Raw genomic sequence first — 14,061 nt, forward strand, 5'->3', positions numbered from 1 at the left:
AGCAGAGAGACTACAGGAAACAAAAACGCTCAGACAGGTGACAGACAGACAAAGAGACGAAAACCCGGAGCCAGACACACCCGATCGACTCTCGCTCCAGTGCCCTCCCTCCCACAGCACCTAAGCTCACATGCGCGCCCTGACCCCACGCGAGTCAGAACTTTGAAGACATTCACAGCCGGATAAGCTGCGCGGCCGGCTGAGCTTGTCGGCTGTCAGATCCCGAGGCGGAGAGCCTTCGGAGATCGCGCCGACTTGCCGTTCTTCGCCTCGCACTCAAGTCCCACACGAATTTGATAAGGAAAAACGAGCTTACCCCGGCACGCAACACGCAGCGAGGTTCCAGGCGCGGCGTAAGCAGACGTAGCGCCATCCGCGAGGAGCCGGGCGCCGCGCGCGCCCGCTTTAGCCACACTTACGCGCCGGCTCCCCTGTCACAGCCGACAAGCGACATTAAATCCTAGGAATGCGCCTGCGGAGACGAAATGAAAGGCCGCGCCCCGCATCCGCCGTGCGTCCAGCGACAACAAACCGACACACCTGCTGATGTCCATACACCACGTACGCATGCACATGTACATATATATATATATATATATATATATATATATATATATATATATATATATATATATATATATATATATATATGGATACGTATGTCTATATATCTTTAGCTGTAAACATATATGCGTATTTACATACGCAGGATATACCTAGACGCTCTGTAGATACGAGCGTGGAGCCGTCCGTTGTTGCTCAGAATGCTCGCCCTCGCCATACGTTCGGACGCATCAACCGGTCTCCACTTCCGCCGACACTCGTGAGCCTGGCGCCTGTGCGCCGCGCGTGCCAGCTCACACCCGCCGCCTGAACGTAGGCAGCGATTTCCACCTTCGCCGCGTCTGCCTGGAAGTCTGGCGCGCGGTTGCGCTTGCACATGGATGCGGAAGTACGCGGCAACAGAATCGACAGGCGAGCTTCCTTGGCTGACTCGCTAGATACTTGCGACTCCGCAACTGACGTGCAAGAGTGCAGATATATATGTATGTATATATATATATATATATATATATATATACATATAGAAGTTACGGCGTCGTCGATGGCGTTGTTTGGCTGCAGAGCTCCGCGCCCTCTGCCGTAGGTTGCGCCGTAGGGTGCTGCCTCACTGCGCGCTGCGCCGCCGCCGTATCCGGTCTGCATTTTTGGGCGAGGAAGGCCTGACGCAGATCGACAGACTCGTCTCCCGGAGCCCATCCGCCTGGCGTTCCCGAGCGCGCTGCTGACGAGCTAAAAGCCTGGCGAAGGGCCCTCCGGCCCGCCCGCGGCATCGGCGGCGCTTCTGAGCAGCGCAGCGAGGTCAACGCTGGCGAGCGGCAACGCGTCGCCGCGCATCCCCGACAGGGCGGCGATGTGGTCGGCCGCCAGAGTTCCCAGTCGCTGGAGAACCAGCTCGTCTGCCGCGAAGGAGAGGTTGCTGCGCGAGCTCGCCGGCGACGCCTCGTCGTATGCCGAGCCGCCTGTGCGACCGCGGCGAGGCGAGGCCCCTAGCCCAGCGCCGCCGCCTCCGTTTCGCCGCCTGCTGCCGACCCCCGAGCCGGCGCCGAGCCCCCCCAGGGCCCCCGCGGCGCCGCCAGCGGCCTCAGCCGCGCCCCCGGCGCCCGCGGGACTCGCCGCGCCGGGGAGCGCCGCCGTGTGCAGATTGCCGCTTTGCTGGCGGTGCTTCATCAGGCGCTTGCTCGCCATCGACATCGGGATGTATTCGGGCACGAGCCACGCGGGGTCGACCGGCGTATTGGTCACCGCGCACTTGTAGAGGATGCACGCCGCCCGCGCGGCCTCCAGCGTCTTGTAGTGCTTCAGCGAGAATCCGCTGCTTTTCAGTTTCCCATCCTCGCGCCACTGGCACCGCCACAGCCGTCTCGCGACGTCGAAGTAGACGCCCGTCGGCAGCGCCCCAATGGGAACTAGCTCGTCCTCCTCGCCGGCCGCGCCGCCGCCCGCGCGCGGCGTGCGGCTCCCCGAGCTCGGCGCGCCAGACGCACACGACGACGGTGGCCCCAGATACTCATCTTGGTGGGAGTCTTCGCTGAAGCTGCTGCTGTCACGTCGCGCTCCAGTCGCTCGTGAGCCGCCGACGGGGCGTCGTCCTCGGCCCGCGTCTTGGGAGCGCCTCGAGCCGCCTGCCTCCTCGCCGCCCGGCGTCCCCCCGACGCCCTCCGGCGGCAACAGGAAGGCGTGCCCAGCCCCCCCTCCCGCAGAGCTCTGCGGCCGTGGCGAGTTCGCGCGCTTGATGGCGGGAATCGTCAGCTGAGGCCGCGTCGCAGGAACTGTTAGCGACGCCGACATGCCCCCCTCGCCCGCAGCTGGCGTCTCTGCGGGTGTCTGCAGCGAGTGCGTGTGGCGGGTGTCTGTAACCTCCATCCCGGACGCGGCGCCTGCCGACGCCGAAGACGACCCCACGGCTGCAGCCGCCACAGCGACGGTGTCCTGAGCGAGAGGGCCCTCGGGGAAGGACGTCGGTCGGTGGGCGCCGACTCGCTTGGGGCTCGACTGCTCCAGGAGCCCAGCCACGGCATCTGCTGGGCGCTTCAGACCTCCGCCGGCCTCAGATTCCTGCGCCGCCGCGAGGAGTCGCTGCAGCAGCTCGGCGCGCAGACTTGCCCCCCCCAGCGCTGAATCAGAGGACGCCTCTGCGGACTCTCGCGGGGCGGGCGGGGACGCTGAGATGACTGCGGCGTGCAGGGCAGCCTGCGCTTCGCGGAGGCGCTGCTGTTCACACGAGACTCGACTTGCACTAGCTGAGGCAGAGGAGGAGCCTGTCGCGAAATCCGCGAGCGCCGCCGCCATGAAGCCCCCGTGGGCTTGCCTCTCGCTGGCGCCCCGACGGTGGCCTTCCTCTTCAGCGAAGGCTGCGAGGAAACGTGAAAGCTGACGATCCGCCTCCGCTGTGTCGCGTTCCTGCGTCTCGCGCATCGCCCCTCCGCTGTCGCCGCCTGCCCCAGTCCCGCACGCCGCCGTGAGTCCTGAAACAGAGGCAGCGGGCCTCTCACTCCGCTCGGCTGACTTTGCAAACGAAGACGCGGGCGGGTCGTAAACACGCACAGCAGAGCTGGAGGCCTGCGATGCCCGCGCGCCCGCCGCCAGCGCGAGCAGCGAAGACAGTTCACGCGATCCAACGGTCGTCCCAGCCGAAGGCGACTCAGGCTCCGCATGCGGTCCTTGCGCGGAGTCCGCAGCGGCCCGAAGCAAGGCCGACGCCTGCAGAATCCGCGCCGCCAGCTCGTGGTCGTCCGGATCCCCCTGACCCCCCGCGGCGGGCCTTTGCGAGGTGACAGCGTGTTGGCTGGCGTTTTGCGTCGCCTGCTGCGCCAGCGCGGAAAGGAGCGCAGCCAACGCTTGCGTCCGTGCTGCGTTTCCTGCAGCAGCCCCTCCCTCCGTGTCTGATCCGCCACTGTGGGCTGTAGCTCTTTCCTGCGCCCCACTGGACACCCCGAGAGATGAGTTGTTTGAAACACCCCCCGCGCGCCTGTCAGCGGGCATCTCTCCAGGGCCCGCGGAGCCCGGTGGGAAGGGCCCCCCGCCCGCTGTGGATTTCGCAGGCAGCAAGGGGGTCGCTCCCCCAGGCCGACGAGAGGGGGGTGTGGGGGAAGCCTGAGACGCTGTCGGGTGCGACGCCGAGCTCGCGAGAGACGAGGCGGGGGGCTCCGCGGCACTTGCTGCGGCCGCAGACGCGTGAACGGGCTTAGGCGTCGTGAGCGCCGCGCAGAGAGAAAACAAATCCGAGAGGGGCGCGGACGCCCGTCCAGGAAGAGATAAGTCGCGGGGTTGCGCTGACGACGCGGGCGACGAGAGAGACGAAGACTGGCCTTCTGCAGCTGCCTGCGTTTGAAGCGCCGCCTGGCGGAGCTGTTGCTGCAGGAACGTCTGCGCTTCCCGGCTGAGGATCCCCCTCGGGGAGTGGAGACTCGGTGTCGCCCCCCGCGGGGTCGTGTCGAGGCCCTGTTTTTGACTGCCCTGTTTCGGGAGCGACAGAGACATTTTGGGCTCCTCAACACCGGCGCCGCGGGCTCCGGGCCCGCGGGGCTCGGCTGCAGGCGCGAGCCCCGCCACCACGGAAGCGATGTCCGAGCTCCGTCTAGGCTTCAGCGCGAGTCCGCCGGCGGCCTGCGAGGCACGCGCCGGCGCCACATCTGCGCGCGTCGCGCCGGGGCCGCCGCAGTCGTCGCTCTGGGCCCCCTGCGGTTCTCCGCCGGCCCGCGCCGGACCCGCGTACCACAGACTTCGGGACCCCCCGAGCCCCGTCAAGGGCGCGAACGGAAACTGAGGAGCTTGACGCAGCAGCGCGAGGAGACCTGCAGAAGGCACGCAGAGATGAGGACAAAAACACCAGCCTTGGATACACAGCCGCAGAACGGGTGATTGCCCACTCACATATCCATACCCTTGCGATACATCCACTCTGTCTCTGACTGATCGATCGGAATGTACCGATCTATCGATCTCCCTCTCTCTCTCTCTCTCTATATATATATATATATATATATAGAGAGAGAGAGAGAGAGAGAGATATGTATATCCTCGAGCAGCGCGGAAGCCGCAGTCTGGAGGTGTGCCAAGAGTCTTACTTTTTGTCCTCGTCTTTTCGCCTTCAGGAGCGGCGTTCGCCCCAACGGGAGTCAGCTGAAAAATGCCGAAGATTTCGTCCTCAGGCACTTGCTCCTCGAACGTGTAGATCGGCGCTTTTTGCTTTCTCGAGAAGCAGCTGCGGACAGTCTTCGCGTCTTTCTCCGGAGAGACAGCTTCTGCGGCTACCGCCGCCTCCGTCGGAATGGCCGCCTCTTCGTCGTCGTCACCCTCTGAGATGCCCCCGTTGCCGTAATCGCAGTCAGAGCGCCAGTCGATGCGGAAGTCCCTGCCCTCCTGCAGGTTAGTGACCTCTGCGTCTGTCGCCCAGAGTCTTCGTCTCCGCCGCGGGCCCGCGGCAGCCAACGGGGCTCCCGCCCCAGGAACGCTGCTCTTTCCGTCGACGCCCGCCCGCGCCCCGGGCACGAGCTGAGTCGATTTCTCCTGGGCGGTTTTAACTTGATACTGCGCCGCGGGGCGGAAGGCCCAGGGCGCGGGGTCTCCCCCCCCTGGAGCCCGCGCCGCGGACAGCGGCAGCGTCGCTCCCGCACCCTCCGTTCCGGAGGAGTCCTCCTCTGAGGCTGAAGAGACGGGGCGGCCCGACGAGCTGGCGCTGGAATCGAAAACTGGCGGCCCCGTCGGGGCCCGTCCGCCCTCTAGTCCCTTCACACTCGCGGCCGTCGCCCCCTGCGCGACGAGCGCAAGCTCCGGAGGGTGTCTGCGCTTCTGCTCGGGGCTTCCTTGGGCAGAGCTGGAGTCCGCCAACTCTGAAGCCGAAGAATCTCCCCGTGAATCGGCCAGCCCCCCAGGTGGGGCAAGCGTCCCCCCTATCGGTGGCGAGAGAACCGCGGATGACGATGACGCCACAGACGAGTCGGGAGCCTGTACTCGAACCATTTTCGGGACATCGCCAGGCGCCTGCGAAGCGCCAGACGCGTCACCCTCAGAATGTCGCCCCGCGGGGGCTGGGGCAGCACCAGTGGCGTTGGCTGGGCCTGAGGAGGTCGGCAGGAGGAGATCGCGGAGCTCCTCTTGCGGGTCCCGGCACTCCGCCCCCCAAAGATAGCTGCAGCCGCCGCCACCAGGCGCGGTATCGAAGAAACGGGCAGGCGCTTTCTCACTCGGGTCAGCTGCGAAGAGCGGCGACGCTTTGGTCGCCCCTGATCGCAATTCTGAAAAGCTCGTCCGGCCTCGTTTCCCGCTAGGCTGCCTCACCGACGCCGCTCTCTCCAACTGGGCACTTTCCGTGTCCATCTGGGGCACACTTCGCTCCCCATCCGCACTGCGCGCCGCACTCGCCTCGCTCAGCCCGCCACGCTCCTGCTTGAGCGCCGGCGGAGCTGCCCCCGAGCGTGCGTTTGTCGGCTCTCTCCCCGGGGTCCTCGAAGCGTCACCTGCAGAGACGTTTTTGCTTGACCCGATCTCAGGCCCACGCTGAGACCCGAGGCCGCACTCCAGCCCAGGCGCCTCACCGGCTTCTGCCCACCGTCCGGTGAACGACAAAAAATCTGCGTCCTCCTCTTGCTTCACCTCCTCCAGGAACAGGCCCTCGCGCTTCACCTCCCGCTGCCGCCCGCTTCGAGAGGGGGGGGACGGCGGCCCATCTCTCTCCATCCACGGCCAGCGGCCTGGCCAAAGGCGCTGCAGGAGGTCGCGGAGGCACTCGTGCGTCTCCTGAGGCGACAGCCGGTCAAGCCGCGCGCCGACAGGGCCCGCCACGCTCTCCTGCTCCCCGCTCGCGCCCAACGCAGCGTCCGCAGGAGCCTCCCGATGCCGCCGGAGGGCCTCCTGTGTCGGAAACAGAAATGCGAAAAACAGATCCCGCTTCAAGCTCAAGTCGGGCGCCGCGCCGCCACACGCCGATGAGCCAGCAGACGACAGCGGGATGGTCAAGTACTTGCACTTGACGCGAAATGGCTCATCGTCCAGGGCGCGCTGCACTCGCTGCTGCAAGCTCCCGGCCCCTGAGTCCTCGCTAATCGACTCCCCGCGGCTCAGCTGCCCGGGGCCGCTGGACGCAGCGGCGCCCCTTTTCTTGTGGAGTCGCGTCGTGGGCCCGCGGGCGGGCGCTGGCGTGGATGAGGGCGGAAGCGAGAAGAGCAGCTGCTGCAGGATCCTGTCCAGCCCCGGCGGCAGGTGGCGTCTGTCGGTGAAGACGAAGGGAGGGCGAATCGAGGGGGCTTCGGTGTCTTCGCCGAGAGCGTCGCCGGACGCGGGCGCGTCCGGGCCGTCGCTCATCGTGACGAACGCGTTCGAAGGCCCCTGCTGCTGCCCGTCGGCCTCGCGCAGCGCCTCCATGGCGTCAAGGAGAGAACAGGGCGCGGCGGCCGCGAGGTGGCAGAGATCGCGGGAACGCTTCGACTCTCCGGCGCCTCTTCGCAGCGTCGCCTCAGTCGTCAGGCACTCGTTCAGAGACTTGGTCGCCGCCGCGACAGCGTCCTCCTCTTTCACGGCCGCGTTGGCGGCTGCGCAGACTCCCGCGGCTGCCTCCGCCGACTCTGCCGCCTTCGCCAGTCCCCCACGGACAGCCAGGTTGGCGACGCGCGCGCGGAACTCGGGTGAGGCTTCGACGAGGCTTTGCAGCGCCTCTCTGCGGAAGGTGAGGAAGGGGAGGAGGCGGCCGACGGCGGCCCGAAACGCAGCCTGGATAGACACGAAATCGAAGACGCACGGCTGCAAGACATCGTGGAGCAAGACGAAGACAGACGCCACTTGCGGCTCTCCATCTTTCCCTGCTTCCGCGCTGCCAGAGGCCACCCCCTTCCAGACAAGTCTGTCGACATCGGGGGCGGCTCCTGCCCCCCCACGATCCCGTCGGCGTCACCTCCGTCACGTGCCGAGTCTTTGCCGGCGTTTGCGAGGTTGGCCTCATCTTCAACTTCCCCGGCGGCGCTCTCCGCATGCAGGCGGCTGCGGCTGCAGCAGAGCGCCACGAAATACTCGAAGGCAAAGACATCTTCTCGCCACCTGAGGCCGATGCGGAAGGAGCAGCGACGGCAGGTCGCTGCGCCTGCGCCGTCAGGGCCCTCGCTGCGTGGCGACTTGGCCGGCTGGAGGGGGTCGGGCGGAGAGTCGGCATGGCCATCGGGCGCGGGGCGACTCTGCCTGCCGCCTCGCTCCGACCGTGCAGGCCTCGGCGGGTCTGGGACGACGAGCGACGATTGGAGCGTCGACAGAAGCACACACCCGCAGCAGGAAGCGTCGAGTGGCAGAGGCGACGCCACGGCCTCCAGGCGAAACACCAGCGCGCGAGCCAGGGCATGAAGTCGGCGTATCTGCTGACCTAAAGGCAGAAAGCGGCAATCGCATGCAACGACAAGCCAGAATGAAAACCTCCCAACACGCGCGGCCAGCCTTTCCGCGCGACGGCAAACCTTCGAACAACTGGAGGTCGAAACACAACGTGCCCAAACGACTCCCTGCAAACTCGGACCTCCGTCGCGGAAACGCTGCTGCCATGAATCTCTACGTGCGGCTAGCGTTACTGGCGACGCAAGGAGGCGCATACGCATGTGCCTAAACGCATCCACATGTACGGCATCCCGACGACTCGCAGAAGAATATACAAGTTCGCATTCATGTGCGGATGTTCAAGGCTTACCCTCTGCAGCTTCTTCCACCGCGAGTTGGCGCGGCCCACTGACCAGTCTTCCAGCGTCTGCCCAGCCCCCGGGGCCCCCGGGAGATCCCAGGCCCGCGTCGCCTCCGCCCTCCGGGGCAGTAGACTGACCGCGCTGACCTCCCTCAAGAGCGCCCGCTGCAAGAGTTCCTCCAGCGCTTCTCCGTTCTGCCAACGGCGATCGGTATGCGGTTGACGGGAGCGCGAGTGTCGTGGCGGACTGCGGAGCCGCCGACCGCGAATCTCCTGCGGCCGCTCCCTGGCCCGGAACGGCTAGTGAAGATCCCTCCGCGTCCTGCGCGCGATTCTGCGCCCGCCACTGGAAGACGATCTGCTGAAGTTTTTTATTTCTGAACCAACTGCAGGCCATTTGGCGGACACGCCTGAGGCGTGTCGGCACGGGGTCGGTGTCAGAGGTGCCGTGAGCATCCACGAAAAAAAAACGCTCCAACAGCCTCGGCCGCGAGCCGTCGTCCCCCTCGCCCGAGCTTCTCCCTCGCTCGGTCGCCCCGTGGCCTTCGCCGGTGTGATGTGGCGTCTCGCTCTTCTCTCGCGCCACCCGTGGGCTCGTTGCCCCCTTGCCAGGAGGCCCTTCAAACGACTCTCCACCGCTCGCAGCTGCAGCCCCTCCCGGCCGCGCTGGTGAGCGCGGCCTCCGCGCACTCGCGGCGGCGGCCTTTCGCCCTCCAGCCCCATACTGACTCGCGGAAACCCCGCCGCGGCACGGGGAATCCTCCGCCGCGCCTTGTCCGGCGTGTTCGTACGCTTCTCTAGCCAAGGTGAGCAGACGCGCGGCGTCGACACTCGCAGTTGCCCCCCCGGATGTACCACAGAAGGCTGAGACGCTGTCAGTGTGTTTGCCTCGGCCTCCTTTCGCGGGCGCGCGCGGGTCGCGGGGTTGGGTGGAGGCGTCGACTCCATCACAGAACACCGCAGCGCGGACGGCGAGAGGTAGCCCCGTGCCCGCTTGACGAATCACCCAGACGCCTTCGTCCGCTCGGTACCCAGGAGCTGAAGCGTCGCCTTTCCCGCCTGGATACCGCGCAGGACCTGCTCCAGTCAACCCCCCCGTGCCCCGCGACGCACTCGTGAAGGCCGACACACTGCTCCCGCGTGCCTTCGCAGGGGCTGCGCGGACGCGAGACGGCGGGTCGCGCCGGCACAAGTAACGCTCGAGGGAAGAGGCCGGCGCAACAAACGGAAGTCGGGAGCCGCTCCGCGTCGAGGCCGACTTGGGCGATGTTGACGCACGCGCGTCCGCTTGCTCGTCTGCGGCATCTGGCTTCTCATCCGAAATCAGAAACAGCCTGCAAGCCGAGGTAGAAGACTCGCATGCGTCGCGAGCCCCACGTTCGGCAGCGCTGTGGTTCGCAGCTTCCAGTTCGTTCGCGCTCAAGAGTGCAATAGCTGCGTCCCGCCCAGCAGCCGCGACCTGCCGAGCGATCTCGAAGCCATACACGGTGGCAGGAACCCGCAGCTCCTCTTCGGGTAGGAACAACTGCCTGTTGACGCTGATGAGCATTTCTTGCGGGGAGGGAATGCGCGCTTGGGGGCCGCGGGCGCGCCACCCGCTATCACCACCTTCCACGGCAAGGCCCTTCGGATCCCTTCCACGTGGAACCTCGCATGCATCCTGCCATTTTCTATCTGCCTGCGCGACAGGGAGACTCGAGGCATCCCCGCCCTGTCCAGCCCCAGCGTCAAAGATCTCCTCGCCCTTTGCTCCCGAATCAGCAGTCGACGCGCTGCCCTGCTTGGCCTGCGCTGGCGAGGCGTTACACTGGAAGCTGACGAAGCTCCAGAACGGCGGGGGGCCATCAAAGACGAGAGGCGGGACGCGGCGGAACCCGTTGCCGAGAAGCCGCAAAGGTGCTGCAGCAGGCGAGGCAGTGCGGCTCGCCGGGGGCACGGCAAGTGAAGGAGGGAATGGGAGGCAGCTCTCGACAGATCTGTCCACGGAACTGGTCGTCTCGGCGGGCAACCCACCTGGCTCGGCGCGCGGGCCTTCGCCCGCAGTCTCGTCCGCGCCTCCGCACGAGCAAACTGGCGCGGAGACTCCTCCCTGAGCGGTTGATGCCCCGCCACCTGCGTCTCCGGGAGCAAAGACTGGGACGGACAAGGTGCACCTGAGGCATGTGCCTCTCTCTGTCTTCATCTGGGGCGGCGTTGTCGCGGAGGCAGGCTCGGCTGGCGCCAGCTGAGCGCAGACGGGACGCGTCGGCTCTAGCGAGACGCGGTAGCAGAAGTGCAGGCTGCTGTCGGCCTCAAGCGCCGGCAACGCGGCGGCGGCGCAGACGCCCGGAGGCGTCCGCGCAATCGCCTGCGGAGCATGGCGTGCCGAAGAGAAGAAAAGGGGCAGGAGGTCAATGGAGGGCGACGCAATCCCGCAGGGGACACTTCCGCTGCAGCTGCTGTTGGTACAACTGTATGCGAACTCGCGGTCGCTCGTCCAGTCCCGCCGCGCACTCTGGTTGTGGAAGCACTTTGACAGATACAGATGGAGCTCGGGGTTGGCAACCGCATCCGCCAGCGCAGTGCTTCGATCGAGCAGCATGTCTGTCGGTTGCAAGAGGGAGGCGAGATACACTTCCGTGAGACGCCCCCGGTCCATTCCCCCTCCGCAGCGTGGTGCAGTCGCCTTGTGTGAGCAGCTGTCGGCGCTGTCGGCCTCCCTCTCGAATTTAACGAAGCGCTCAGACTCGCGAGCGTCTGACCCTGGGGCGATACCCGCCAGCTCGTGTCCAAGCGGGCCTTCCGCCGGAGGCTGAGCAGTGCCAGCCGACAGGCCGTGCTTCACAGAGGAGAGCGGGACGGCTCCCCTGAGAGCGGCCGGCCCTGAATCACACATCAAGCCGTGGAGAGTAGAGACCGGTGCCACGGAGCGCCCAGCAAAGTCCCCTTCAGCCTGGCCTGCGGGGGAGCGCGGCCCGTTTTCTTTCCTCCACTTCGCTCGAAACGAGTTCTGTAACTCCCACGAGCCCTCGCCGTCGCCTCCGACGTCGTCGCCCCCCCCGCTCCTCTCCACGGCTCGTAAGCCAGGGGAGGGTCCCGATTTGCTTGTCACCCCGTCCCGCGCTGGAGAGTCGCTTCCGCGCGTCGCCAGCCTGTCAGCCGCCAGCGTGTCACCGTCGGCGTCATCGGGGAAATCTGCAGCAATTGCCTGCGCGGCCGCGGCTATGTAGGACGCGGCTGGCGACAGGTTCCGCGATTCATGTCCTGCGTTCGGGATGGACGCTACCCGCTGAATCAACTGCGCATACCGAGGATGCATGTCTTCCTCGTCTCCCGGCGTCGTCAATTTGTTGACGCGCGTTGGTTGCTCGACCCCCCGCGAGACGGGTCTTGTCGACACCGAGCGGGGAATAATACCCGCCTCGCCCGCGGAGGAAGGCGTCAGGGGGGGCGCAGGCCACGGAGCCTGCCCGTCCCCCTCTGAGTCGCTCGCCGCCAGGGCTTCAGCCATGGCGACGATGCCTTGCGGCGTGTCGATGCTCAGCGTCCTCTGTGGGGTCTGCGCCACAGCGCCTTCGGGCGTCAGCAACTGCGGCGGATGAGGCGAGCAGAGGCGACCAGCCAGCGACGTGTACGGAGGCGCCCTCGAATCCTCTGCGCGTCGAACCTCGGCTGACGCGAATGGACACGCGCCCGCCTTTGCGTCGGCCTCGGAGAACGGGGGGCCTCCTTTTCCGGGCTCCAACAGACGCACGAGTCGTCCCTGACGTTCGGCGGCCCCCGCCTCCCCCGCATCTGTCGTGGAAGACGACCCCTGGCGGCCCCCACTGCGAGAAAACGACGACAAGATGTCGCGGGTCTGCATGAGCAAGGAGCTGATGGAGTCGCCGCTTCCGAACAGCGCCGACTGTCCGCTGCCCCAGTCTCCGCGCGCGTTCTGAGGCGAGAAGACGCTCAACCGCGCGGGCCTCTCCGCCCCCCGAATCTCGAGGCCCCTGACGTCGCAGGAGCGACAGGGACTGGGGCTCCCAGTGAACACATCTCGCTCTCGTGGAGGCAGCGACCGACTTGCGTGGCGCAGGACGGTGCGACCTCCAGTTAAGGACGCGTACGAACCTATCTTCCCCACAGCCGCCATCTCTGAGGCGAGGCGCGACCGCGGCGACGCTGCGGGCACCAACGCGTCCCTCGCGTCTCGGCTAGCCGGGCTCGGTCGCCCGTCCTCCGTACTGTTTCCTGCTGGGGCAGCGCATGCAAGTTCTGCAGCCAAATTCCGCGGCTTGAAGCCACGAACGTGACTATGACCCCCCGCCGGGGAGGCGTTCGGAGGCCTATCTCCCTCGGACTCGGGGGGACGAGGCGAGGGAGGCTCTCTAGCCATGGTGCTACCTGTCGCCAGAGCAGCGCTGCGGAGAAACTGCCGTCCGCTCCCCCGAGTGGAGGTCTCTGAGGACGATGAGTGCTCGCTATTTGTCGACCATGGGAGACACCCCCTCAGGCTGTCGTGCGCAGGGAGGCGCGTCCCCGCGCAATCTTTCTCCACAGTCGCCACTTCACGCTCCGGCATCACACGTGAGAGATGCCACTGATGGTGCTTTCCGCCTCGCACGACACCGTAGACCGCGCCTGTTCCCCGGCTGGCCGAATCTTTCACCGCGTGCGACGGCCCGCGCACGGCAAGAGATGAAGTCGGGGAAGAAGAATGCGGAGAAAAACCACGCGTCAGTCAACAGGAGGTTGCTTGTTCCTATCTCTCTACCAAATGAGCAAATCGAACCCGCCGCTGGGTCGAGAGCCGGCAGAGACAACCGTTTTGCAGGTGACAAAAAAGGGATAAACCCGTTTGCAACATTACGATTCTGCCACGAGCGGCACTCGTTCCCCTTCTCCGCTACCGGAACTCCTGCTGCGAGAGCGAGACAGTCTATCAACGAAAAAATCTCTAGCAAACGAGAAAAACAGATTGGCTCTCGCGGCGCCGCCCCGTGCGTGCGCAGAAGGCGTCCGACGAGACAGACTCCTGAGAAGACTTCACAGATATATTCGTCCCGGATGCTGGAAGTTTCGAAAGCAAACGTTTAGGTGCCTGCTGTGCAGGTCGGGCAGATGAACAGCCTCGTTTGCCTCCGCAGCGGGTCTCCGCACGCTAGCAGACACGCCAACGGAAGGGAAGATGAGAAACGAACTCAGCGTGTTAGAAGCCGGAGCACAGACCTCCAAGCGTGCTCCGGCACTGTAGCGATGCAGATACACTGGTATGAAACGCTGTCACTCGAAACTCACAGTGCAACAGAGGGGGCTTAGTCCCAGATTTCCCCGGAAATCTGCAATCCGAAACTAGGAAGCCACAAACAAAGGCGTTTTGCCATTCTTCCCCACTTTCCCTGTGGAAAAGGAGTCGCGGCTCGGCGAGTGTCCGCGAGGCAGTCCATTTGGAACAAATGTGGAGCGGGTCCGCCCATAAAATCCATCAACGACCCTCCTTTCCCTAAGAAGAGAATACGGAAACTGCCAGTCAGAAGCACGCAACACCAGAAAAGGGAACAAGGTTTCCGTTCTATTCCACAAAATGCGGACCTGCATCTTTTATCGTTGAAGTGAAACAGCCACGCCCGCTTCGGGCGGTCGCAGGTAAAACCTGTCTGGCAGAGGGGATACGAGAGACAATCGAGGTGTGGTAATACCAGGAAAGAGGTTTTGCGGCGTCTTTTGTCTCCTCCAAGCTTGCGGAAAAAACCAACGCATCCTTAATTAATTCGCCTCCACTATACAGCAGATATCTCAACTTTCGAAGCCTCTCACCGCCGGGGAGACACTCGCACACCCGCTGAAGCTGTTGCAGAAATTTCGCGTCGACGAGA

At 65.3% G+C, this 14,061-nt stretch overlaps 1 protein-coding gene across 1 annotated transcript; it reads right to left on the reverse strand.

Annotated features, from left to right (window-relative positions):
• Positions 1-1,293: 1,293 nt before the first annotated feature.
• BESB_032550 (uncharacterized protein) lies at positions 1,294-12,767 on the reverse strand (the record flags this gene model as incomplete). Its single annotated transcript, XM_029361847.1, has 4 exons — positions 1,294-4,358; positions 4,632-7,302; positions 7,437-7,912; positions 8,231-12,767. The coding sequence occupies 4 exons, from the start codon at positions 12,765-12,767 to the stop codon at positions 1,294-1,296; spliced, it is 10,749 nt and encodes a 3,582-aa protein (XP_029215067.1).
• Between the last annotated feature and the right edge of the window lie 1,294 nt (positions 12,768-14,061).

Source organism: Besnoitia besnoiti, assembly GCF_002563875.1.
Source record: "Besnoitia besnoiti strain Bb-Ger1 chromosome Unknown contig00018, whole genome shotgun sequence".
NCBI classification, from domain to species: Eukaryota; Apicomplexa; class Conoidasida; order Eucoccidiorida; family Sarcocystidae; genus Besnoitia; species Besnoitia besnoiti.